The sequence below is a fragment of the Leopardus geoffroyi genome, chromosome E2 (assembly GCF_018350155.1).
Source record: "Leopardus geoffroyi isolate Oge1 chromosome E2, O.geoffroyi_Oge1_pat1.0, whole genome shotgun sequence".
Lineage (NCBI taxonomy): Eukaryota > Metazoa > Chordata > Mammalia > Carnivora > Felidae > Leopardus > Leopardus geoffroyi.
Window position 1 is genome coordinate 40881088 of NC_059335.1, and position 27734 is coordinate 40908821.

At 39.9% G+C, this 27734-nt stretch overlaps 1 protein-coding gene across 5 annotated transcripts in view; it reads right to left on the reverse strand.

The window, feature by feature from the left end:
* Nucleotides 1–667: 667 nt before the first annotated feature.
* The window catches only part of LOC123579255 (cadherin-11), a 152423-nt gene continuing 125356 nt past the window's right edge, over nucleotides 668–27734 (reverse strand). For all 5 annotated transcript variants that reach the window (XM_045442970.1, XM_045442971.1, XM_045442974.1 and 2 more), the window contains 6 exons: nucleotides 26894–27147; nucleotides 20579–20715; nucleotides 20031–20164; nucleotides 19680–19797; nucleotides 4538–4789; nucleotides 668–2034 (listed from right to left, as the gene is read on the reverse strand). In XM_045442970.1, coding sequence (XP_045298926.1) covers nucleotides 1538–2034; nucleotides 4538–4789; nucleotides 19680–19797; nucleotides 20031–20164; nucleotides 20579–20715; nucleotides 26894–27147 — 1392 coding nt within the window. In that variant the 3' untranslated portion in view covers nucleotides 668–1537. The remainder of the gene's footprint in view (nucleotides 2035–4537; nucleotides 4790–19679; nucleotides 19798–20030; nucleotides 20165–20578; nucleotides 20716–26893; nucleotides 27148–27734) is intronic.

A 27734-nucleotide genomic window follows, 5' to 3' on the forward strand; every position in this document is an offset into this window, starting at 1 on the left:
ATTTTGAGGTTTGGAAATGAATTGCTCTTTCTTTCATCAAAATTTAAAATGCCACATTATTTTAAGAGGACTGAAATTCATAGGAGGGAAATATAAGCAGTTTCAACTGTCAGAGTCATTATGAGAGCCTGGCAAGATCAAAGTAGGGAAAAATAGAATAACATCGGATGTCTGATAACTACATGTAGCATATTTCTATTTTTGACCCTTCCCTCGCCCAACCCCCAAATGCTCAGTATCGGGCATAAAATCTACATCTTGGAACTTTAGAGGTCTGATCATTTCATTTCCTCATGGATTCATCTCTCATAACCATTGAATTACTGATATACAAGATAAATGCCTATTATATAACAAGTATTGCGAAATCAGAGACTGACCTAGATCTTTCGCATCCTTCTTTTTCAGAAGATGTGTGCAAAGAGAAGCCAGGAAGCTAACACTGAGAATGTACAAGAAAGCTTTAAACGATGTTACAGAATCTTGTCTGAAAAAAAAAAAAAACAACATTTGCAAAACATACTTGATTTTAAATAAACAATAAAAGCAGCAGACTACAACATCTCATAAATAGGGTTATTAAAAGATCACAATTATCTTAAATTAGAAATATAAATGGGTCATTAGAAATACTTAAACGTTTCAATGTTAAGAATGAAACCCAGAATTAAAAAAGAATCTGTTTTTTATTTCAAAGTTGCTTCTTATATTGAAGCTCATATTAAAGCAACAGTACAATGTTCATAAAATATAAGTGTGATGCCGTAACATTTCTTACATGTCAGAATACTGATATTTGTATGTATACTAAAATAAGAACTTTAAAATTGTACAAATAGATACATTAAAAATGACATAGAAATAGGGCGCCTCTCACTGAAACAAGACAGTTATATCTGGCACGTATTAGTTTAAGATGAAAGTAGAAGGAAAAAGATTTACAAGAATCAGCAGTAACAAGATTGATGCTCAAGAGACATAATTGTACATTGTATTGTACATACATTGTATGGGTTTAAGCTGGCTGAATATTATATATTTCAAGTTTAAAAATGCACTACATATAGAGTGTCCATAGTTTAAGGCGGAATTACAGCTCAGAACTGTTGTCCTTTCTAATTTTCTGGAAGCTTCTTTGACAAATAAAAAAAAAAAAAAAAGGAAGAAGAAGAAGAAGAAGAAGAAGGAGAAGAAGAAGAAGAAAAGACTTAGATGTTCATAACACATAAACGATTTCCCTTCATTGTAAGTTCACCATGAGACTTCTCCTTCACTTAAATATTTTGTACGCCAAGTGGTTTTTTTTCTCCAGCGAAGTTGATAAACAACTTCAATATTTGCCTTTTTGCGAGAAAAGGTACTTCACAGTATTTACCACTTTGATGTCCTTGCAGTTTTATTAAATGTATCCTCTCTGTAAAACTTTGCTTGTTTTAAATGAGCCTTTCCTTGATTTAAAAAAATACCTGTTTACATATCTTCTAGATTCTTCAGAATGCCAGACACAGTTCTTAAGGCCAAATTTGTACCATTATTGTTAAGAGTCGTCGTCAAAAGTGTCTTTGGAACCGTACAAGTCTGCTAGTTTCTTAAAACGAGGTCCCCAGTTCTGTAGGTAGTCATAGTCCAAGTCTGAATCTGTGGTGGCAGACTCTAAGGAGCTCAGGGACCCGGCCACTGAGCCCCTGCCTTCGTAACCATAGATTTGGATGGAATCATAAGGAGGGGCAGTTGGGTCATTATCTGCCTCCTGTATTCTCGTGTTGATGAAGTCATCGACGTCCACACTGTTGGGTGCTGGCCGGAGTCCAGGCCTAGGCATGTACTGATACTCGGGTTTTATGTCTTTGCGAGGGATAAATCCATTGATCCCATCAGGATTCTGGAGGGTGGCAATATCAAAGGCTTCTGTGTCTTCTTCCCCGCCCCCTTCATCGTCATAGGTAATGATGTTCTCACGGACATCTTCTTCCTCAAAGACTATGAGTGGTTCTTTCTTTTGCCGTCTCAGGGTCACAAACAACACTACAATGACTATGGGGAAAGCACAAGAAAGTAAGCATAGGTCAAGCCCAGTATTTCTGGGTTCTCCCCACCCACCACCAGGAGAACTCTGCTTACTGTAAGACATGGTGTGTACAAGCTTCAGAGTAGGAACCAGTCTATCACTGTGTGAAATGAGAGCTTTACCTGGAATCCCCAAAGATGTGTAAAACTGCCCTCCACCTGTCTCTTCCTCTGCAAAATGCCGCCAGGAAAAGATGATACCCAAACAAACTGGCAAGTTGGAACTATTTTGAGCTTTTTACAAATGAATCCAATGCTATTTGGAAGTCATGTTCCTCAGAATTGGGAAGATTCTAAATATATTGGTCTGCAGCCTCTTAAAAATGGCTTATGTTGGTTTCGTTTTCCAACGGAAGACAGCTGTCTCTCCAAAGTTTATGAACGAGGACGTTCAGAGACCTCAGTCCTACCTTTCTATAAGAGGTGATGCTAGTTCCTGCCCAGAGGGCTGGGGGCTGGGAAGAATGAACAGGAGTCCTACTCTACCTTAATAAGAAATCTTATCATAAATGTGGCAGGGTTCTCTTCAGACCACCGTATGGAAGAGGGGAAGTTTATAATGACCCCCAGAAGACAAATCTCCTCTTTATTTGCATATAGGGAAACAGCATCAGCTGAAGCCCGGAGGAACAGCTCCATCTCCTCCCTGGGAAAGGTGATTCGACTACGCTCAGGCAACCTAGCATCGCTACAAGAGGTTTCTATGATATCCCATGAGAACACTCTGCCATGGCTAGACTAAAGAAAATGTTTGTGGCTGAATCTGACAGGTGGTCTGGGAGCCCTAGTCGGTGCATCATCACTGGGAGATGCAAGACTGAGGGTTTGACCTTGTGTGGACTGTGACCGGCTCCCAGTGCTCACCAAGCAGTGTCCCTCCCCTGTGCCTTGTTCTTGACAACACCTACGCCCAGACCAGTCCTTTCCACTTCCTGTTTGGCTGACTCTTCTCTCTCATCATGGAAACCTATCTCGGCATCTCATTCTGACACCAGACACGGCTACTGGCATGCACTCCACCACCCACCTGACCCCGTTCTTCTATCATCATAACTTATAATTTGGTTTACATATCTGGCTCCCCCTCCCCAGACTCTGAATTTCCTCGAGCTCTTTGGCATTCTATTCCCTCTGCTTGGAAAATCTATCCATCCCAGTCTCTCTCACCATCTGGAAAATTCTTCAGCATCCAACAAGTATGTCACTTCCTCTAGGAAGATGTCCCTGACCTTAGTCAATGTGAGGCAATTCCTGCTGTGTGCCCCCATCACCTTTTATTCATGTCCCTATCATGGCACTCACCCCATGCCTCTGATTTATCTGTTCACTCGTATTTTCCCTGATAGACTGTGAACAGTCAAGGACAAAGATGATGTCTGATTCTTCTCTTTATCCCCCAGGGCTGAACACAGGACCTGATACCCAGATAATTCTGAAGAACTCTTTGTTGACCTGAACTCAGGGGCTGTTCGCTGTGCAGCTGGGCCACCTACTCATTCAGTGGAGAATGAAACATCATGGAACAAGCATAAATTTGGTGTCAGACATCCTTGGGTTTGAGTCCTGGTTTTTCTCCCACGTGATCTCATCTTGCTGAAGGCCAGCCACGGTAAATGTTCTTAGCATGGGCACACTGCTGTTCTTTCAGACTAAACCAGAGAGGACATGAAAATGCAGAAGTGGGGCAGCTAACTCAGCCTGCAAGTGCAGGAAAAGCCTCCCAGGGGTCCCCAAAAACTGAGGCTTGCTCCCAGATAATCAGAGGAGGAGTCAAGATCCAGCTTGGCCAGGCCAACCTCATCCATTTCCTTAAGTCCTTCAGACATTGTCTGTGTCCTCATGATTACTCCTTCTGTCCCTAACTCTTCTCTTTCCTCCTATTTTTTTAAATGTTTTTTTTAACGTTTATTTATTATTGAGAGAAAGAGAGAGCCAGAGCGTGAGCAGGGGAGGGGCAGAGAGAGAGAGGGAGACACAGAATCTGAAGCAGGCTCCAGGCTCCGAGCTGTCAGCACAGAGCCTGATGCAGGGCTCGAACTCACGGACCGTGAGATCATGACCTGAGCCAATGTTGAACACTTAACTGACTGAGCCACCCAGGTGCCCCTTCTCTTTCATCTTCTAAGGCAAACTGCTGCTCATATCCCACACTTCTGCCTGAATTCCTGTTGTGCAAAACCTTCTCAGATGTCCCCCTAGAGCACCCCCAGCTGGTTGCTGCTGTGCTGTCCTGCAGTGCCTGACAATTTGCTCATCAGACCCCTTCCCCGACCCTGCTCAAAACGCTTGTCAAGTTGCCACCCAAATCATAAAATGGACCGGAGCAGACACCACCTCCATCTTGTCTCAAATTGTAGCCACAGTCCTTGGTATAGTTCTGCTAACCAGCCTGCACTCCAGAAGTGTATGTTTCCAGGATGGGCATCTGGTTGCAAAACCCTTCCTGCAGGCCACAGAGGAGTCCGCTTACCCAGCAGAATGACGATGCAGGCGAGGATGGCGATGAGCGCCCCCGTGCTCAGGCCGGCGTTCAGGATGTAGGCCTCAGCATTGCAGGACAGCAGTACACCATGCACATCACACCCACAGACCTTGATGGTGAGGGTGTTGGTGCTACTCATGGGAGGGACTCCGCCATCGCTGATCACGATGGGCAGGAGGTACAGATCCTGCTTCTGCCGACTGAAGCCTCCACGCCGGGCATACACCCCTGCAGTGTTATCTGTTGGAGGAAAGGAGACCTTTGGAATCACGGCATGAATATTTGTGTATTCAGCTTGGCAGACATGAGGCTGAACTTCTCATCGTCAAGGTCAACAGCAAGAATTCTTAATCTAGGTATCTGTAGAAGCTACAGGCATCTGGCCTTGCAGAATAATGTCTCCATATTTTGGAACCAAACTCAGACATTGGCTCTTTTTTTTTTAATATGGGGTAGATACAAATGTCCCCACGGGCAAGTTAAGCACACTGTTTTCTGATAAGGTATTGCCCCTTTCATCAGATACCACAAGAAAGTGTGGGCTCAGACCACATACTCTATGGGAGTATAGGAGATAATTAAATATATAAGTGAGTGTGAGAAGAAGCAAACAGAAAAATCTTTTTCATGTTTGTACTTTCCTACTTCATGGCAAGCCTTTGGCCAGTTTCTGTTTGTCTGCTTTTGTTTTTGTGTTGTTTTAAGACATTTCCAGTTCACACGCAAACCTTGCCCATACTGTGAGCCCACTCATAAGTCCTAAAGGAATATATGTTTGAAGAGGAACTTTTTATAAAAACCCAGTAGCAGGTTTATAGTCTCTTTGAAATTCAAGCACCATCCACCAGCTAGTTAAACATGTCATGCCTCCTGCTTAAAATAATTCCAAATTATCTCTGCTGTCCACACAACACAGCCCTACCGAAAACCACTAGATTTTTCTCTATTTTTAAGACATTATTTGCCTTCCAGGGTCACACCCTATCCATTCCACATGCCCCAGTTCAGCCTGACATGCAGACATGGCTTCTGTTTCCCAAGCACACTGCACCTCCCCCACTGCCTTTTTACCCACTGTTCTGCTGCCCCAGAAAGCTGTTCCTATGAGCATGGGAGGAAAACCCCTCAAGCCTCAGAACTGAACCCAAAAGCCACCACTTTGGGCAGCCTTTCTAGACCCCTCCCAACATCTCCTTTGTGATCCATAACACTATGTATTATTATTTATTAATTTTTTTTTTGAGAGAGGGAGAGAGGAGAGAGAGCATGTACACAAATGAGAGAGGGGCAGAGAGAAGGGGGGAGAATCCTAAGTGGACTCCACTCAGCGTGGAGCCTGAGACAGAGCTCCATCTCACGATCCTAGCCAAAATCAAGAGTCAAATGCTTAATTGACTTATGCGCCCAGGCACCCAGCACTATATATTCTTATAGAAATTGACACCCCACTATTCTGTCTTTATTTCTTGACATAACCACTTTGACCTCGCCTAGATTGTGAACTTCTAAGAATAGGGGACTTCATCTCATTCATCTGTCTTTCCAGGGATGGACACACAAGAAACATTCAAGAAATGTTTTTTGAATAAATGGCATAACTGTGTTCTGAGAAAGGTTTAACCAAAATTCCCGATGTTGGCTTCCATATATTTTTCAATCTTTTGTAACCAATGCCCCCAACTACTTCCTCATCATGTTTTCTGCATATCTATACCAGCCAACATTTTTTCCAGACTATATGTTAAAATTTTTTAATGTTTATTTATTTTTGATAGAGAGCATGAGTCGGGGAGGGACAGAGAGAGAAGGAGACACAGAATCCAAAGCAGGCTGTAGGCTCTGAGCTGTCTGCACAGAGCCCGACGCAGGGCTCAAACCTGTAAAGTGTAAGATCATGACCTGAGCCCAAGTTGCAGGCTCAACTGACTGAGCCACCCAGGTGCCCCAAACCAAGAGCCGGTTGCTTAACTGACTGAGCCACTCAGGTGCCCCTCCAGGCTGTGCGCTCTGGGGGGACAACACTGGTAATTATAAAACAGGTGAAATTTTAAATATGTTCTATCAAATTATGTGTACACACACACACACACACACATCCTCAACATGGCTTGCCTCTGTATGTCAGTTTAGAATCAGTAACTTATAGCAATATGAATGTATGGGCAACATGATGGCCCAAAAGCTAGTGGGTTTAGAATGGATTGACAGTACCATGAACTAGCTCTTGTTGTAGGAAGAAATACCTTAGAATCTCAAATTTAAATGGGTATATTTTAGGTGAAAGGAAATATAATACATTTTCTGTGAGATAAAATTTATTAAATATAAAAGGCAGATTCAGTCGAGGGATGAGCAGATATTCTGAGTGTTGCAGAAGGTAAGGTGTGTGTATGCATTGGTTTTTAGCGAGCTGTATCACGACAGATTCTCTGTCCTTTGTTGCCAGCATTTCAAACAAAGCAAGGCAGAACAGCTAGCCCTCATTTCTATATTTTCTGAATTTAGTATGACTGGCATATATTGTTCTTATCACTGGAAAAAAATTCCACATAGTATGGAAAATCATGAAAAAATAAAAACAAACTAGCCCAAAAGGCTGTTAACTGAAAATTCTGCTTCCTGACTGTTCTTTCCTGTTCTAGCCTATACCCTGTTTCTACGCTTAAGAAATACAAAAAAATTCACATATAAATACATTATTTCAAAATACGTTATTTCTTTCCCTTCTCATACATTTTTTGAGCTCAAATAAGATTTTCACAAATTAAAAGTGACAACATCTACCCCATTTTAATGATCTGAAATGTCACTAATGCCACTATGAATAAAAATAAAAATTAAAAATCTAAGATGGAAAGCAAATTAATTGTTTGGTCAAATACACTTCTCTGATACATGCAACATCCCCAAAAGATCATTCACTTAGATTATCTGTTGGGTCACATCCTGTCACCCAGGGTGTTGTTTTGGAGGGAATGTAAACTGGGTATTTTGCTTTTGGAAATCTGTGGAAGGCAGGATTTAAAATCTGTTCTTCAGTGTGCCATCCACCCAAGAGTGTGCCGCCAGGTCACAGCATGCTAGCTTACACATGATAGTGGCTGAAAATCAAACACTAATGGAAAACATGGAGCTGAGCAGGACACGGGCATGTGATTGAAAGATGTTTCATATTCTGAACAATGAGTCCCCTAAGACACACTGAAGCTGTGACATAAAAGCTCATCAAGGAACCCAGCTGACCAGACCATTCACCATCTCCAAGTGATGGACCAGTAGAATCTTGAGAACTTTTAATGTTTATTTATTTATATTGAGGGGGGAGGGAGTGGGTAGGGGCAGAGAGAGACAGCGTGAGGGAGAATCCCAAGCAGGCTCTGCATTGTCCATGAGGAGCCTGATGTGGGGCCAACTCACAAACGGTGAGATCATGACCTGAGCCAAAATCAAGAGTCAGACACTTAACCGACTGAGCCACACAGGTGACTCAAGAATCTCAAGAACTTTTTAAAAAGTTCTTCTAGCCAAACATGTTACACATATGGATTTAAGATTAGTTGAAGAGGTGGGAAAGAAATGGACTGAAAGTCTCTTCATGGGCATACACTAATTACATGCTTTAAAATGCATCAGTTTTCCTGTCTAGAGCCTTACTTGTTCATCTTTAAAATGAGGACCCTGGTTGATATCAAGCATGACTCACAGGGTTGTTCCTGGAGTCAAATAACATAATAAAAGCTATGATTATTCTATGGCTCAGGGAATCCTTCCACCAGAATATTTAACACCCACTATTGATATCTTCCAGCACTCATGACTGGATCGGGGTAGCTGTGATAGACCAGAAAAATGTGTAAACAGCCTGGCTTGGCACTTAGGTGCTCAGCGTTGTTTGAATGAATAAAATATTTCTCCTGTAGATCCAACTGGACTCTGTACCAATGGGAGAGTGAGCTTTCTTTTGGGAGGGCCATTTTAGAGGAGTCAGTGCTGTGTCCCCTGATGGTCTTTCTTGTGGTCCACTCTGATCACTGATCTTCGGCTAAAAAAAGTGCCACCAATATGGGCAGGAATTTCATGAAAACAAATCTAGAAAAACACACTGAAAAAGAAACAAACTAGTCATAATAACAAAAACTTGTTATACTGAAAATCAACTTTGCATTCTGTATGACTATGGATTCTCTTTCATCCAAATCATTTTCATTGGCAATCACTGTTTATGTATTTTTGAGAGGGTCCCCTCACTTTGGATATACACATTCCTAAGGTTTATGGGTGCCCCATGGATAAGAGGCTCCATGAGCCTTTTTTTTTTTTTTCAGGGAAGTGTCAAATTGGCTCCATGGCTAATAAGATGAGGCAGAAAAAGGCAAATGTTACCAATGTTTAAATTTCCATCAAGAGATTTCTCAGATCCTTTTCCTTTATAAAGCTTCCAAAGAGCAAATCTCTCAGTAGTTGGGGTCAAACAGGCCTGGTTTTGAATCTTGAATCGTTTACATATTAATTGCCTGACTTCAACTGTAGTAAGTAAATGTCCTGAGTTTCTATATTCTCACCCAGGAAACTAATAATTTTAAATGTTGAAACGATTCCATTCATAAAGGTACTTAGCACAGCGACAGACTGTTGGAGATGCTCAGTAAATATTAATTCTTTCCTGGAAGCGATCCTCTTTGAGCAATAAACTAATGAGGAAGAGAAACTTATTGGCAGAGAGAGGAAAGTGAATTCCTGGAAATGTCATTGCAGCTTGGAACGCAAGGGTCTACACAGAAGAGCTCATCATCCAGAGGTAAGAAAATAGTTCACGCCCCTCAATCCTGGGCAACATATTTCCCACAGTAAGAAAATGTTTTTCAAGCACTTCACTTTTTCATCCTGACACCCAGGGTTCTCATTCCTGGCCACAGACACGTAACCAGTTTCATTTTCCCCCTACTTAGGCAAAACCTTGCAAATAGGGTCATTAATTACTAGCATATGTCATGCACAAAATGTAGTGTTTCCATTAATGGAAAATAAATTCAGATTTCAAATTTTTATGTCTACAACCTGGACTCCTAATTACATGCTGTTTTTACCTGCACACTTTGTCATTACACTAACAAAATGTAAAGGGACCTGATAATGATTGTCTCCATGGTACCAGTTTGGGATGCAAACATAAGGGTTATGATGATGATGTAGCCCATTGGAGGGATACATACAACTGACATTAAAAGGGGAAACTATGATGGGTAACCAGCCCTCAATCGATAGATCACACTCGTTGTAATCTTCTATTAGCCAAAAAAAAAAAAAAAAAAAACACTGAGAGCAGAGCAAAATGGGCAGCATAAGGCATAGACTCTGTATGTTTAAAAACTTGAAAAAGAAAAGCATCTGCAGCACAGAATTAGTACACCATGGTCTCACCATGATGTCAGGAGAAAGGCTTGAGCTAAGGTGAGAGAATCAGTCGCCTCAGCAGCTTCCCTAAAGCTCTTAAGATGCCCTTTCTTGGCCACTCTGTTTCTTCTGTCCTTCTGTCATTGTTCACCTTGATCAGATGAAGGCCTCTCTAGAGACTATTAAGCATCTAGAGGATTGAAGCCAAACCTTGCTCTTACTTTGTTCACTTCTGACCCAAACTACCATCTCTACCTTTGCTCAAACCTGAGACAAAGTAGATCCATCTACCACTTAAAAAGTTCTGACACACTTGAAGACAGTTATGCAGTCGCTAGCAGAATAATCCTCTGGGCCCTCTCCACTTTCCCTAGAAATGTGGCCATAGTTCTATCAGGATAATGGAAAAAAACATATAGGTATGTATGTGAAGTATATGTGTGTATATATCTATATCTATATAGATACAGTATGTGTCTCAGAAGTCTTAATGGAGTTTCAAGCCTTAATACTTTTAGAAGAATATATTCTACAAAAGACATCGCTGGAAAGTTTAATTATTTAGATTACAATTTTTTTTATTAAATAAACTCTAATCCCAGTGTGGGGCTTGAATTTACAACCCTGAGGTCAAGAGTCACCTGCTCTACCAACTAAGGCATTCAGGAACCCCCACTTATTTAGGTTTTTTATACTCATTTAGATTTGTGATTTTTCAAACCTTAACTGAAATTTTTGATGCCATATATTTGCCATCTTCAATCTGAGGGAATGAAATAATAGAAATTTTAAATAATACTTTTAAAGTTTGGAGCACTTATATTTTTGACTTTACTTATACTCAAAGATGACCATAATAGCTTGTGTATGCATGTTAATGAAGAAAATTGTTTGACCCAAGACTCTGATGGCTGTAATGTCTTCCAAATGAATTAAAGAGCTACACTCTAGGAGGATATCATCATGATTTTTTAATTAACACCTTTGATACCGAGGGACTGGCAAAATATGAAATACAATAAATAACATTGTAGAGATATCTAAATGCGTGTGTGTATCAGACATCTAAGTGTGCACTGTTGGCTGGTATTAATAGATTTTTCATTGTTATAATTGACCACTTCCTTTGAAATTAACTCTCCCTCCATTTTTGTATGAGGAGAATTCTCTTCTTGGGAGGGAAAAAGAAACATATTGCCTAAGTATTTCTTGATTTAAGACAAGGAAAACTACCACAGAATTCAGTGGGATATAAACATTTTGGGTCCTTTAGTGAGTTGAGAAATCCCAGGAGTTATTTAAGTCAGTGACCAGAGGAAACCCTGAAAGAATAATGTGTCTGTTCCACCAAAATGACCTATCTTTTTGTGTTGGGCTGGGGAAGGAGCGAATTCCCAGATAAGCTGCGTTGTAATGGACAAACTGCTGCAATGAAATTCAGGCGGAAAAGGAACATAATTATTTACACAGAGAAAATGGCAGAGCATTAAAAGACATCTGCCATTTTGATCTGCCAATAGAGCATCTTCCATATTGAAGCAATTATGAGGGGAAAAAAGTTCCATAGAAATCTATTTGGCTATCTTTAAATGATGAAAGCAAAAAACCAGAGCCTATTTGGATGCTGTCTGATGCTACTCATAAAAAAAAGAAATTTTCTAAGCTTAGACAAAAAAAAAAGTGCTGGTGGGGGAGGGAAAAAAAAAAAGATGTTTGCCAGTTGGTCTAATCGGGGTGAATCTGTCTTGGCTATCCCGATTTATTCAGCCAAAACTGCTTCTCATGTACCCTTTCTGTTTTCTTTTGTTTTTTGGTCTTTTTTGCATTTTTTAGCAGATCAGACTTCACTCTGAATGCATCAGGTATCAGAGCTCATTTGATCTGCAACTTGGCCCATCTTAGATAATATTCCTGCAAAATAAGCACATTTCAATGTCATCTCTTCCTGTATCCAAACTCTGGATATCCAATATAACTTTGTGGAACACTAAATAATGAATGGAAAGAAGAGGTACGCTATGTGGTACTGACTCCTCAGAGCATTCGGCATTAAAAGGTGAGTGTCTTTTTTAGCCTGATGCTTATGTTATAACATAATTATTTTCCCCTAATAATAACAGATCCCTGAAATTTGTGAGCACGTCACATGTTTCCCAAGCCACTCTTTCATTTTAATCCTTGCATTTGGTCAACCCACTGTTCTTAAGTGCTGGGATGCTGTCCCCACAGAGCTCATGTTCTAGTGGGAGAAGATGGGGAAATGAATGTTTAGAATGCAAGATAAGGAAAATATGAAAAACTACTGCAGTGTTCCTGGAGGACAGAGGAGGAAGCACCCAAGATAGGCTGGGGATATCTGGCAAAGCTTCGCCTCAGTGACTTTATTTATGGGGACACCTAAAAGAGGAGGAATAGGTAGGAGGTGTGTGCATTCCAGGCAGAGAAGCTCATTTTCTTGTGATTGTGGAAGATGGAAGGAGATTGTAATTGGGGAACTATGAAATTACCTCGTTTGTTTTTCTTTAATTACAATTTTTTTCTATTTTATTTTAAAGAGAGAGTTGGAGTGGAGGAGAGGGGCAGAGGGGGAGAGAGAGAGAGAGAGAGAGAGAGAGAGAGAGAATCTCATATCTCATGCAGGCTCCATGCTCAGTGCAGAGCCCGACGTAGGGCTCCATCTCATGACCCTGATATCATGACCTGAACTGAAATCAATGGTCAGACACTCAACGAACTGAGACACCCAGGCGCCCCTTAAATTACCTCATTTTTGTTGGAAGTCACACTGACTTGAAATATGGAAGAAACATTAAAAGGCTGACGAAGGTCAAATGAAATAGGGAAGGTGCTTCATAATGTCAAAAGGGCTGCTTTTTTCATTTGTTGACTTGAAAATCCTGAGTATTTTTGTTGGTATTAAAATAGGAACTTATTGCAAGGTCCTAAAACTGTCCTCGGTTGCTCAAATGACTAAGAGATGTTTCAATAGCTAAATAACCCGATGATCTCATAGGCCTCCAACTTTAGTTGAGCTGGCCTACTGGATAGCATGCAACCCTGGGGTTCTTGGAGGCTGAGATGTGTTCCAACTGTGCCCACCTTTTGGTATTTCACTGCTGTCCCCTCTCAAAACACTAATTCCTAGGAATTAGGGGTGATGTAATAATTGACAGTTTGTAAAAATAAAACAGTAATAGGATTAATCGTATGGCAAATATTCAGGGATTCATGTTAAGACTGTTCCCATTCCAGCAATAAAGAGTAAAGCCAAGCATTTAATTGCTAACCCTTGCTCTTTCCTCTATATTTTATCACATGATCACTGTTTGGAACAGAAGGTTTGGAAATTAAAAATATGAGGTTCAGTATTAGGATATTTCAATTTAATTCCTTTAACAAATCATTAGGTCAAAGGACAAAATCATAGTCTTCTCTGGTTAGAATCCAAAAATTATGATAAAAATTGAATATCCACTTTTTCTAAATAAAATAATAATGGAAAGGAAATTTCCTAAAACACACACACACCCAACAACACAAATATTAATTTTAATATTACTACCAATATTATGCTTATTCGTGAAACTCTAAAAACTCTTAAGTAACAAGTAAAGCAAGAATGCCTGTTATCATTGCTGTTATTTAACACATTTTAAAAGTGTAAATCTATGCAAACAGACCAAAAAAACCCCACCAAATCTTAAAAGAAGACAAAACAAATTGCATTATTTAATTTTTATGTAGCTGTCTCTTTAGAAAATCCAGGCAAATCAGCTGAGAAGTTTTATCACCTTAGAACAATGTCCAGATAATAAAAAGTTCATTAAAATGGCTATAGTTTATACTAAAAATATTCACTTAGAAAACAACTTAAAAATCCACTTCACAACAACATCCAAAATATAAAGTATCTAGCCATAAGCTTAATAAGAAATACACAGAAGACGGCTACAAAACATTCCTGATAGCAATACAAAGAGAACTGATTCATTGGAAAGTCAAATCATACTTCTGGATGGAAAGAATATTTTAAAACTTTTAGTTCTTAAGTGAATCCATAAACTTAAGGTAAACTCAATAAAATTCACAAAAATACTTCTCAGGCACCTGAAAAATAATTCTAAAGATTATCTGGAGGAACAAAGAAACCAAAAGTTAAGAGTACTAAGAGTAATAAAATGAAAATAATTTGGAGAAACATGTGTCAGATTTTCATATAGATGTGTATGCAATAGTAAAGAAAATTATAATACCAGCACTGGAGTAAATAGAATGGTAAGAATTTAAAGTCCAAAAAAATCTAATACAAGCTGACCCTTGAACAACATGGAGATAGGGGCACTGACCCCCCACGCAATCAAAAATCCACTTATAACTTTCGACTTCCCCATAACCTAACTACTTATAGCCTACTATTGACCAGAAGCCTTACTGGTAATATAAACAGTCGAGTAACACATATTTTGTATATTATATTATATATTGTATTCCTACAATAAAGTAAGGCGGAGAAAAGACAATGTTACTGAGAAAATCATGAAGAAGAAAAAATACATTTACAGTACCGTACTATATTTATCTAGAAAGAAAATCCATGTGTAAGTGGACCCGTGTCTTTCAAACCCATGTTGTTCGAGGGTCAACTGGATTATGTAACATAGATGATAATAAAGATGGTATGTCAATGCAGGTGGAAAAGACTGACCATTTCTTAAATATATTTAGGAAATGTCCAACCAATTGAGGTTACGTATGTATTTCACATGGATAAATGGTGGAAATGGGAAGCAAGATGTACAAGAAGGAAAATATAGGTGAATACTGACATCAATTTTGGATAACGAGAGCATTGCTAAAGATAATATTAAGCAGAGAAAACCTGGTATAAGAAGTGCAACGTCTAATTACAAACATAGCACAATCAGAATCGAAAGGACATTGAAACACTGGGAAAATCTATGTAGTAGGTATGCTAGGTCCAAGGTCATTAACATTAAAAGATGAAGACACTTTACATATCAACTGTAAATAGGTGAATATATAATTCACAAAAATGGACATGGGGTGCCTGGGTGACTCAGTTGGTTAAACGTCCGACTTTGGCTCAAGTCATGATCTCACAGCCAGTGAGTTTGAGCCCTGTGTCGGGCTCTGTGCTGACAGTTCAGAGCATGGAGCCTGCTTTGGATTCTGTGTGTGTGTCTCTCTCTCTGCCCCTGCCCTGCTCATGCTCTCTCTCTCTCTCTCTCTCTCTCTCAAAAATAAATAAACATTAATTTTTTTAAAATGGGAAAAGCACATTTACAAAAGAAAAAGGAAATAAATGATCAATGCTTATTTAAAAAATCCTAGGTTTACTAGTAATCAAAGGCATTGAAATTTTAAAATGTGATTGTATTTCACTTATCAAATTGCCAATGATTTGAAAAAGTAATAAAATCTAGAGTTGGCTTACATTTGTGGAATACCTAGTTTGCTAATGGTATTATAAGTATTTCTGTTAGTATACATATGTCTGATGGGTAGTTTGTCAATTAAATACCAAAAGCTTTTGACCCAATAATTCCACTCTAGAAACTTATCCTAAAATAGTAATTAGATATTTGGTAAAGGTGCGTGAAAACAATGTACTTACACAATGGTTAACTGAGATCAGACATCTTTATAGTGGAAGTTAGGGAGACATTTAGAAGAAAATGTTGACATAAGCGTATTGATGCTGATTGTGTGTGTGTGTGTGTGTGTGTGCGTGTGTACCACATATGTATTATACCATATATATATAGTATATTTATATATATTATATATATATATATTATATACATATAACATATGTGTGTGTATGTGTGTGTATATATACATTATATATATAATGTGTGTGTATATATAAATTATATATATGTGTGTGTGTATGTGTGTGTATATAATATATATATTATATATAATCCCAAGAAAAAGTCTGGACAGATACAAAAAATAGCAGTGATTATTTCTATATAATATAGTATCAAGTTATTTTATTATTTATAGTAATATTCCTGCTTGTTTGTATTTTCTAACTTTCTTGCAAAGAACATGTGTTAATTATATAGTAGAAGGAAATTATAAAATTCTTGCAAATATATTTTACTAGAAATTATTATGGCTATAATTTAAATTGAACATGAAGTACAGTTTTTCCCCTGTTCACAATTTCCCCTGGAACTTTAGACTGATCAATTGAATTCCAGATTTTTCCTCTTCTGAAGACTGTGATTATTTGACTATAGGGTAAACAAAGATTTTTTTTAAAGAATTAACTAGAAAAGACATAAGCTTTCTACTCATAGTATAGTGTGTACACTTGATGGAGCCCTTCAAATACCCAAACTTGTTCGCTGTTGCACTAATGTGCCTTGGGAAAATATCTGAAGCTCCTCATGTCTCATTCTCCTTCCTTATCTAGAAAATGGGGATAAAAATACTCTTGAGTAACCTTGTGGGGCTGTTTGAGGAATTAAGTTTAATAATGGCCATGACCAAGTTGTATAAATTAAGGAAGAGCTAGATAGATGGGAAGGGTTATTCTCAGTATTTTTTTCTTTGCACTATTCTCATTCATTACACATTTCTTGTGTTTTAAGAGAAGCCATAAGTCTGATATTTTCAAAGCAAATGCATCTCAAAACTGCGGGCAGATCAGCCTCCATCTGGCCAAACAGCACCGTTTTTGCGTTTTTGAAATTAACAGCCCAAGATGGACTTAAATGTTGAAGAGTCATCCAGTGTTGTACTCTCCGGCTGCCTGCTGAGTCACCTGTGAAGCTTGGCTACAGACTGGAGTAAGGGAAAAAGAAATAAAAGGCTTGGGTGTATTAAGATGGCTTCTCTTCTCCTATTTCTAAAGATGTGTAATGCTTATGCCAGTTTAGGCAAACACAATCCTGATTATTTACATGGCATAATGGAAGCAAACACTCAAGGAGAAAGAAACCTGATGCTTTTACTCAGCGTGATCTAAACCATTATCTCATGTTTTCTATGGAAAACAGTTTCAGCCGAGAAATTTGGTAACTCAGTAGGCTATTAATAGGATGTGGAATGTGATTACTCCTTTTGGATTACTTCAATATGTAATTACTTTTAGGAGCTAGCAAAGAGACTCTATTAAATGATAATTATAGGACTGTATTTGCTTTAAGGTTTTGTAATAGCTCTAAACATAGGAGTTTTCATTAAGTGTTTGCCATAGTTAATAAAGTCATTTTTCTTAAAAAGTAGCAATTCGCTCAAAAGTGGTAGCTCTGCATAGTATTAGTTTTTTACAGGAAAGGGCAGAGGAAACAGACTGTGTACTGGGCTGGCTCATCTTTTTGAAAATACCGATGGTATTCCTGAAGTACTGTGACAAAGTAAAATACTTACAACTCCCTAGAGAACACTCCATCTTAGTATCATGTTTTCAGAGGGTTAACAGCAACTAAATATTACCGCACACATAAAAGAGAAAGAAGACAAGGCAGGTGATGGAGGTGACGTTGGCACAGTGAGAAAAGCCTAGAAACACCTGCTGGGTCAGGAGGTGTCCAACCATACAGGGATGTTGCTGGGCATCCATCCAGGAGTTAGGCTTCAAATGTTAGTTGGGGATTATAAGAAAACACAGATAAAAGTATGCCCACAAATATTTGAGTAAACAGATCATAAGAGGGGGATGGCATAAGACACATGTTGGAACAGTGGAGTTTTCCAAACAACTGAGTCGATCACCTCACTTTTGATAAAACTAAATGTACGCTGAAATGTTTTATAAGTATCTCCTTCATCGCAACACTGACAAAAGCCTAGGCTCGTGGCAGTGTGGCAATCAACCTATCACAAAATAGTTTGGGAATTAGGAGAAATCCAAGAGTGGAAGCAGGGCTTCCCATAAACTCAAACGAAGTATACCCATATCTTAGAAAGTGTTATGAGAACACTATGTGTGCTACCTTGTTCAGTTCAGCTGAGTAAGCATTTCTTGAAAGCCCACTACATGTGAGGTCTTCCTTCTTTGGAGGAATGCATGTTTACAAAAGGAAATTCTTAGATTATACACATGTACCCCTGGTACGTGAGCTCCCAGTCAAGAACTACTCCTCTATCTCAGTGGCCTGCAGACTTAACTCTCAAAGGGGCTTAAGGCACTCACATGTGCCCATAAACCAAAGCTAACAAGTAAAAGAAAACTCTTAGATGAAATATAAAATTAAAGCATTCCAAGTACCATTTCTATTTTGAAATTATAGGAATCATTTAGTGACAGGTTGTTTCATAGGGTTCCTTTAAAACAAGGTCTGTCGTATTACTTTCTTCACACCCAGGCTCTCAAGAGCATGTCCATTGCAGAAAGCAAAGCATCAGGAGAGAAAATCTGTCAGCACCTAGGACATTTTATCCCACAGTCCCTTTTGATATGTGCTTGATTTTACAAGGCCATAATTAAATGCTCAAATCAGTTCCAGAAATAAAAATGCAGTATGCTAGATCATATCCCCTCAACTCCAAGCAGGATGGGGAACTTCTTTCCTCTAATAATCAACCCAGTAGGGACAGTGCTTAGGGTTGTAACGTCTTGCCTCTGAAAACCTGGGTTTAAAACCTAGGTCTAACTCCTATGTGGCTCATTGACTTTGAACAAGTTACTTGATGGTTATGTGCCTCATTTTCTTCATCTTCAAATGGGAATGATAATAATGACATTTACCTATGGTGTGTTGAGGGAAAGAAATGGATGGAGTGTGGGAAGGTTCTTGGCATGTTGTTTGGAACATAGCTACTGGTATTTATGATTCTAATGAGTGATAACAGAGATGGGGAAAGCAAAAATACTTATTAGGTTAATGTAAGCTCTTATACGCCTGATCTCAGTCACTGGGAAAGCAGTCAATCTATAACCTAGTACTGTGTGGCTAATGAAAGCATGTGTGCTCAGGAGGACTACCTTCTTGTCCTATGTCGAACGATGGCATTTGTCTTGCTGCTTCTACAAACTGCATTGTCACGGGTTTCTAGGGACAGCTGTAGACCAACATAGCCTGCCCAGAAGTTAAGAAACTTATTGTCTGATCCTGGCTTGGTACCAACTTTATCAAGGGACTGTATCAGTTTGGGCCTATATGGAAGAACAGCTACTTCAAATAATTTGTAAGTCTAGAACCTCTTTGATGAAATGAGAAGCAGGCATGATATTGAATTTCACCATGTCTACAGTGGCCAAACAATGCTCTGTTCATGCCCTTCAGGCAATAATTCTGCAACCATCTTTAGGTAACAAGCTATGAACCCAACCATACTGCATTAAAACCATGCTTGGGAGGGAAGGCCAGCTGAAAGATTACATTGCCTTACAAAGTTGAACTAATCTCTTATAATGCTTTATTTGATATCAATATTCATAAAGCCATGCTCCCCCCAAGGGTTTATCAACCTCTTAAAAAAGATAAATGAGGTTGTTTGCATATTGACCCTGTAAGCTTCCCCACTTGGTTTCCCCACTGCTTCTTGAAATAAAAAAGTAAAATAAAATTACACTCACTTATTCATATGCACCAAATGAGCCCACACGTCTCAAAATAAAGGTGGCATTATTACTTCTTGTTTGTTCTTCAACAGACAGGCATTATTAAGATTAGGGAAAACACTTGTGTTCTCCGATATAAAAGCCATTCATTCTCCATTTCTACTTCTCTGAATGCATAGGAACTTTGGTACGAACCTCTGTTGTCTCTGACTGTGAAATTTGGATTGTGAATGATTTCAGGGGGTAGACTGAAGATAAATCTTGGTCCATTGGCTGTGTCATCCTTGTCATCTGCACTAATTGTAACAATTGGCTGAAAGAGAAAGGTGGCCCATAAATAAATCATGCTGACATTGGCACATCATTTATTCAAAAATTCCTAGCTGGCTGAGAAGCCTGGGTTTAACAAGAGCACAGCTACAGAGCTTAAACTAGGGCTCTGAAGACCTCTTGGGCAGCGGCAGATATCTCCAGGTGAAGCTCTCAAGATCAAACTCTGTTTCCAAATGGCTTGTACAAAGCCAGAAAAAGGGAAGGCATCATTACCTGGTTAGAAAGTGGCTTGGTCTGATCACTCTCACAGATGAAGCCTTCATAAGGGGCGGCAAACTTGGGGGCATTATCGTTGACATCAAGGACCCTAATGGCCACTGGCACTTTGGCTTCCTGATGCCGGTTGTCTGAAAGAAGAGAATTCAGACAGTAAATAAAAGCCCTCCAGGATATTCCAATGTGTGATCAAGTTTGAGAACTACTGGTCTATAGGTACACAAGGACCCACAAATCTAGGCTCTAAGGATTTAAACAATACTGAGTGGCAGCCTAAAGTGGGGAGTCCCCCAGTGATGGCTATAGTGTCAAGATCTCACTTGCCAAATCTATACCCAGTTCTGCCAGAGAAAAAGAAAATATCTCTACGTGTTTATATGTCCTCTTCAATACATGACCAAGAATAAATTTTAAACACTGAAAAATATGCTTAAGACTAAAAAATGTATTCTATCTCAGCTGTCTGTCATTTTCCAGAATATATATAGAGTCTGATGGAATAAAATTTGGTAAAGTAGAATCAAAACCCTTAGGAGAATACTTACGGATTTCTGCTGCAAAAACGGATATGTTGAGCCAGGCAGTTTCCTCTCTGTCCAAAGGTTTTGTGGTTTTAATAAAACCATCCTCTGGATTAATAGTGAAAAACCTGTCGAGGTCAGTATGACGATCGATGGAATACCTAAGCGGAATGCAAATAAGGCAATTAGACGGAGACATTCTGAGCAGCTTAATATTTGAATATTTTCTCCATGCTATATTTAAAATAACTTTTTCAATGGATTGCTTCAACTAGGTTTCCTTTTTAATCAAATTTACTTTTTAAACTTCATACATGAATCTTTTATAGAAATCATTCTGCTGCATTGGGCTTCTTTATTCAGTACAATGAATGAAAGAGCTGTTTAGCATATTTGATTGAGAAACGTAATGACATGTTGCATATTTCTTCGTATTTACTACAATCCCCCACCCTCTGAATATTTATGAAACTGCATTTGGGAAGTGGGATTGCCCAAACTACTCAGAAAGTCAAAAATGCATCAAACTGTTGCCAGATTTTTGCATCAAAATATTAAATAGTTTCAAGTTTACCTAAATTTATCATCAAGGAGCATTTATGGTACTAAAAAATCAGTTTTCTCCTTATTTAAAGAAGAATGCTAACTCTAGTTTGAGTGAATTTATTTAGTTTATTTATTTGGTTTTAGGGTTTCTCAGGTAGCCTGGGTCTGAATTCCATGATGAAATATGCAAAGCAGTCTTGGTCATTCATCTGTAGAGTGTTCTCCTCATACTTTTATGATGGGCTGTGCCTAATAGCCTACCCAGAAGGTTTTTAACTACTCCTGTCCACTTACAAAGCTTGCTTGTTTTTCTAAGAAAAGAGAAAATAATTTCCAGAATATTACTGGACCCTGTTTATGGCCCAGTGAGGAGGGAGACGGAGCAAGAAGAATGACCTTTATTGAGGTGTAGTGAGGTAAAATAGCTTGTCTGGGATACCCAGAGTTGTAAATACCAAAGTCCTGGCTTTAATATGTCTGTTCAACACCAAAGCCCCTTTCCTTTTCACTCCACCACACTGTCTCCAAAATGAGGAGCAAAGGTGGTTATATTAACTCATTTAGCATACTGGGTTCATAATTGGGTGGTTTCCTGCTGTTGGAGGGCTTAGCTGCAGTTTCCTAAAGTTTACAGAATATATATGTCTGAAGGCATTCATCAAAGGTCATAAAAGTCAAGATATATTAAAGGTGGCAAAGACCATGGATGTCAGAGTTTAATCTCTTCCATTTACAAATGATGGGATTTCCAAATGGCCTATTATCTCGTTTCTGGGGGAGCCAACATGAGAACTCAAATCTTCCTATTCTAGATCATGTTGCTTCCAAGAAAGAGGGTTCCACTCATGGAGCAGCACTTCACGGTATAAAAGACACGCGTTCGTCCGTGATGTCATTAGACTGTGAAGCTCCGTATGGGAATGGAATGATGAGTCCCCTTCCCCAGGGAGGAAGCTGAAGAGAAACCAGGTACACATGCCTCGCAAATGTCAGGAGAGGCTCAGTAACAGAGCCTTCAGCAGGTAGCCTTCTGTGAAAAGGAGGCAAAAATAATAGATTTTTTCCCCTGCCACCAGGGAGATTACTATCTAGTGGACATGACAAGACACAGTAACTGGGAGAAAGATAATTAACAATTCAAAGCATTATTCTCTAGAAGCGAAGGGCATGAATTTTGGTTTTATAAAGTCCTAGATTCAAGTTCATGCTCCAGTACATCTAAGCTTGGTGATATTGGAAAAGTCCTTAGGTTCTATGAATCTTAGCTTACTTATCTTTTAAACTGGATTATTAACAGTACCTAAGTTTTAGCTTGTCTGTAAGAATTCCATGAAATTATAGATGTTAAGATATATAACCTAGTGCCTTGCATACTGTAAGCAGTACAACAAATAATAGTTGCTTTTCTTTTTTTTTTTTTTTAAGTTTCTTTGAGAGAGAGAGAGGAACTAGTGGGGGAGGGGCAGAGAGAGAAGGAGAGAGAGAGTCCCAAGCGGGCTCTGTGCTGTCAGCGCAGAGCCCAATGAGGGGATCAAACTCACCAACTGCGAGATCGTGACCCGAGCTCAAACCAAGTCGGAAGTTTAACCGACTGAGCTGCCCAGGCGCCCCTGCTCTTCTTTTGTTGTTGCTGTCACACACTGTGGACAGATCATGGAAGTTCTTCAGTGGGTCTACAGAATATGACCTTTATTCTATAGCCAGTGAAGAATCATAGAGGGCTTTTGATCAGAGGAACAATACATGGAATCAGGCTGTCAGGGTGATTAATAAGGTAGGGTGGGCAAGATGGTCTGAGCAAGAGAGAATGGAGGAAGTGCAGAGAGACTTAGCATCTGAATGAGGTGTTGGGGACACAGGCACTGGTATAGGAGTGACAGGGAACACAAGATTGTGTGATGAAGATAGCACCATTAGGACTCAGCTGATACTTGGAAGGCTGGGAGAGTCCCAGAGAGTTTCTAGCTTGAATGTCATATCGGAGAGAGGGAGATATTGAAAAACACAAAAAGTCACCTTAGCAGAAAGGAGAGAGATTAGAATTCCACCAGAGATATGCTGCCATGTTAGGAGAGTAACAAGTCAGCTCTCCCTCAAGTTTCACAGAATCAAGGTGGTGTCAGACTTTAAGTATGTCACAATAAGTATGAGCTCAAAAATAAGTTTAAATAAATGAGCGAGCCAGGGAAGGAAAAGGCAAGTGTGTGAAAAGTCACAGCAGAGAGCAGAATAGGTGCAGAGCAGAATCAGGGAGAAAGATCAGCCCTAAGGCAGAGAATCTGGAGCCTTAACTCAATTCAGCCATGCCTGGGTAGGAATGCTCTTGATGAGAGGACAGAGAGAGAAAGATCCAGGTCAAAAGCATGCATCTCAGGGAGCTCCCACTACCTGGACAGGGATCAAACATCAGTGAAGACCCCAGGGTGGTGCTGTCGGAGGCAGGAACAGACTACTGCCAAGGAAGATGAGAAGAGAGACTGTCTCAAAAAGGCAGCAGTGAAGAAAAGTTGTCTAATGCTACAGAGTCTGCAAAGCCAGATCTGCAAAATTTCCATGCAGCTAAGAGTCTGTTGGACACTATAGTGTCCTACCCACAAGTCCAAGGACACAAGTTCCCATACAGGTGAAGATAAACAATCAGGAAAATAGTGTGCACAGTGCATAAAAAGCTTTGAATGTTCTATAAATTGTTTGAGGAACAGGGACTGAGCGGGTAAGGTGGGGGGTTGGTTCAAGGGCCGTACTGAGCATCTTTGGATAATTATAGACACGGAAATTGCCTACTTGCACAGAACAGCCACCATTGAAAACATGACCCAAATAACCAATCGCAGATGTGGATCCTGGAGACATGAGGCACAGAGGAAATGAGCAATTGTTCCAAGCGTTTTTACGTCATCGCTCTTCCAAAACGTTGCTAATGCGCCTAGCCAAGCCTAACTCATTTAAAACCCACACCGCAAACATTTTTGAGTAGTTTCAAAGTGTTGTTACATTGACCCTCAGTCATGACATAATGGATCTTTCTGCATAGAGAAAAGACCGCACTCAAACCTTCTTGGGAAATCTTCCCATTGGTGGCTGTTTGGCTAGAGTAAGAAGCTCAAAATGGACCGAAGGCAGATCTGAACTAAAATCCAGCCTCCAGTACCCACTGGCTGTGGGACCAAATAACTCACATCATCCCTTTGAGCCTCAGTACTTCCATCTGTTGCATCCTAAAGTAGTTAGGGCTTCAACGGATGTCTGAGGATTAGTTTAAATAACTTAGCACAACACATTGTCTGGGGCTGAGAAGATGTTCATTAAAGGATAATTCTCTTCCTTTCTCCTAAAAGGGATATTCAAGGATTTAAAGGCAACTAACATTTTCATTTGGGATTTCCTCCTGCCCTTTCAGCATTTTCTTTGGTGTCAATAGAAAAACTCCATTGTCCGTGGTAATTGTTTTCATGTTCATATTTGTTTCCTATTTTCCCTCTACTGAGATTTGATTGACAAATAATATGTAATGTAGGCAATGTGGCATTTTGATATAAGTGTACCTTGTGTAATGATTACCATCGTCAAGGTAATTAACATATTCATCACCTCTCATGGTTACCATTTTGTGTCCTGTGTGATGAGAACACTTAAAATGGACTCTTAGAAAACTTCAAGTATACGTTATTAACTATAATCACCAGGCTGTACATTAGATGTCTGGAGCTTATTTATTTTATAACTGTGAGTTGTACCGTATGACCAATATTTCCCCATTTTCCCATCCCCAGTCTTTAGAAACCACCATTCTACACTCTGTTTCTCAAAGTCTGACTTTTTTAGATTCCACTTACAAGTAATATCATGCGATGTTTGACTTTCTATGTCTGACTTATGTCTTTTAGCATAATGTCCTCCAAAGTCCTCCAAATTATCACAAATGATGGGATTCCCTTTTCTATTTAAGTCTAATTTTCTTTATTCATTCATGCATCGACAAATACTGCGGTTGTTTCCATGTCTGGGTTATTGTGAATAATGCAGCAGTGAACATGGGAGTGAAAATATCTCTTCAAGACAGAGCCATTATGGAAAACAGTATAGAGGCTCTGCAAAATGCAGATGGCAGCTGGATCTTTTCTAAGGGCTACAGTTTACCAACCCCAGAACCAGGCAGACAGTCCCCCTTTGAGTGTGCCAAGGACAGCACACAGCATAAGGTGTCGCTGTGATTTTGCACAGTGAGCACTGTGAGGTGGAAACTGCATCTGATCCATGAGTCGGATGTCCCAGAAGAATTTCTAGAACAGGTGACACTGAAGTGGAAGTGGGAAAAATGAGTACCGTGTAGCAAGTTTGAAAGAAGGAGGGGCAGAGCTCCCACCTGTAAAGGTGGGAAACAGGAACATGTAAAGAGCAAGTTCTGCCTCAGGAATGGGAAGTGGCCCAGTCCAGCTGCAATGGAGAGTCTTATGCCAAGAGGGAATAGATGGAAAATGAAAGAGATGAATAGGACACGGCAGCCACCGGGGTGGAGGGGTGCAAAGAAGAGCCTGCCACTAAATAAGAGAGTTGGGATTATTCTCATGGGAGCAGCAAGGGGGAAACAATTTGATCACTGATAACTCAAGTGTGGAGTATGATGTGATATTTAGATGTGCTGTTACAAATGCTCAATCTGCGGGCGCCTGGTGGCTCACTCGGGTAAGCATCTGACTTTGGCTGAGGCCAAGATCTCGCAGTTCATGAGTTCAAGTCCCACAATGGACTCGCTGCTGACTGCAGGGAGCCCACTTCGGATCCTCTGTCCCCTTCTCTGTGCCCTTCCCTCACTCATGTGCATGCCCTCTCTTTCTCTCAAAACTGAAAATAAAATATTTTCTTAAAATGCTCAATCTGGCTAGAGAACAAAAGAAGGGTGGGTGAGAAACTGGAGGCAGGGAGACCAGGCTGAAGCAGGGAAGAAGTCCAGGTAATACAGGAAGTAACAGAGGGGCCATGGATGAATAAACACCTGCTAGGATCCGACACCTAAGTAGGTTTCAGGCAGCTGTGCCCTTCTGCCCCGTACATAGCTTGGATCTGTGACAAGCCTTCTTCTCTGACAATTTTCCTCACCTCCTCATGTCCTTCATCATCTTCATCAGCCTCACTGGTCACTAACACATGTTGAGGAAAGGGGAAGGCAGGCTTCTGAATCATTTTTCTAGCTAGTTTTTCTAAGTCACAAAAATATCATAATAAGAAAAGCACCCCAAATTTGTGTGGCCCTCTGTTATCTCTTCCAAGTGCCCTGTAGCCATTAGACAGAGCTTGCTCTCCTGGCCTCCTGTTCACTGGCTGTGTCGCTCTGGGCAAGTCACTTTGCCTTGACCATGTCCCCTCAATTTAAGTGAAAATTCCTATAGAATAAAATTGAGAGGATACATTAGAGTATCTGCCTAACATACCTAATGGAGTAACTGGAGCATGGAAAGGTGTTCCATAAATTGTAATGATTATAATTAGTTCACAGTCCTTATCCATACTTCGCTACGGTTCCCCGAGACAAGCCTTGCTATGCATTGCACCACCGTGTACACTGGGAAGTCTGCTGCAGACAGAAATTATGTAGTTTGAACAAACTCATCCAAAAAGTAGCAGAGGGTAAGTAGAATTCACATCTTCCAAATCGTAGTCTTGTTTACACTGCATTGAACCTGATCATCTTGGATCCTTTTTGAAACTGAAGGATGTGCTTCCCTCAGGACTTTCCTGAAACGTCTTTCCTCTAAAATTCCTCATCCCGGGCTCTTAAATAAATGTCTGTACCTTATCGGGCTGTTGGCAGCATCGGGGTCTTTGGCGTGCACTCTCCCAACCACAGTGCCAGCCGCTGCATTTTCTTGGACTTCGTGGATATAACTTGGGGCCAAGAACATGGGGGGCTCATCAGCATCTTCCACTGCAATCTTGACCGTCACAGTGTCCTTGAAAGGCCCGTTGCTGATGAACTTCGGGTCGATGTGCACATTGGCTGCCTCTACCTTCAAGCTGTATGCTCTTTTGGTTTCAAAATCTACAGGCTGGCAAGAAAGAAGACATGATTGGCAACCGGTTCCTTGAAAGAATCATGGAGGAAAAAGACTGGATTGTTTTACAGGGCAGAGTGAATAGTTCCTCAAAGGGAGAAAAATCAGTGTCTATTCAATATCCAATTACCTGAGCCATTTGGTCAGAAAATCAGACAAATCAACTGCTGAAATCTGGAATGTGCTTAATGGGTAATTCCAGGAGCACAATAGACACAGAAGGACCACATCATCGAAAATGAACTTCATTCTACATAACAACAATAAGGCTGTCCAAATCATTCACCAAAATCATCTAAGGAAAGAAATTAAAACACTACAAAAGCAAATATTGTAGCCCATTCTGTAAAGTTCTAAGAATCTTCATAATAAAAATACCCACTGAATTTCAGCAAAAGTACATCTTGTTAGATGGCTGTTGTCCTCTAAACACACACATACACACACACACACACACACGCACGCACGCACACACACACACAGAGCTGGGTTAATCATATTGATAGCTTAATTTTTAATTTTCTGACCCTTTCCCAAAGTCTGTGATCCTTACCAACACTGGCCCTTAAAATGACTTCGAG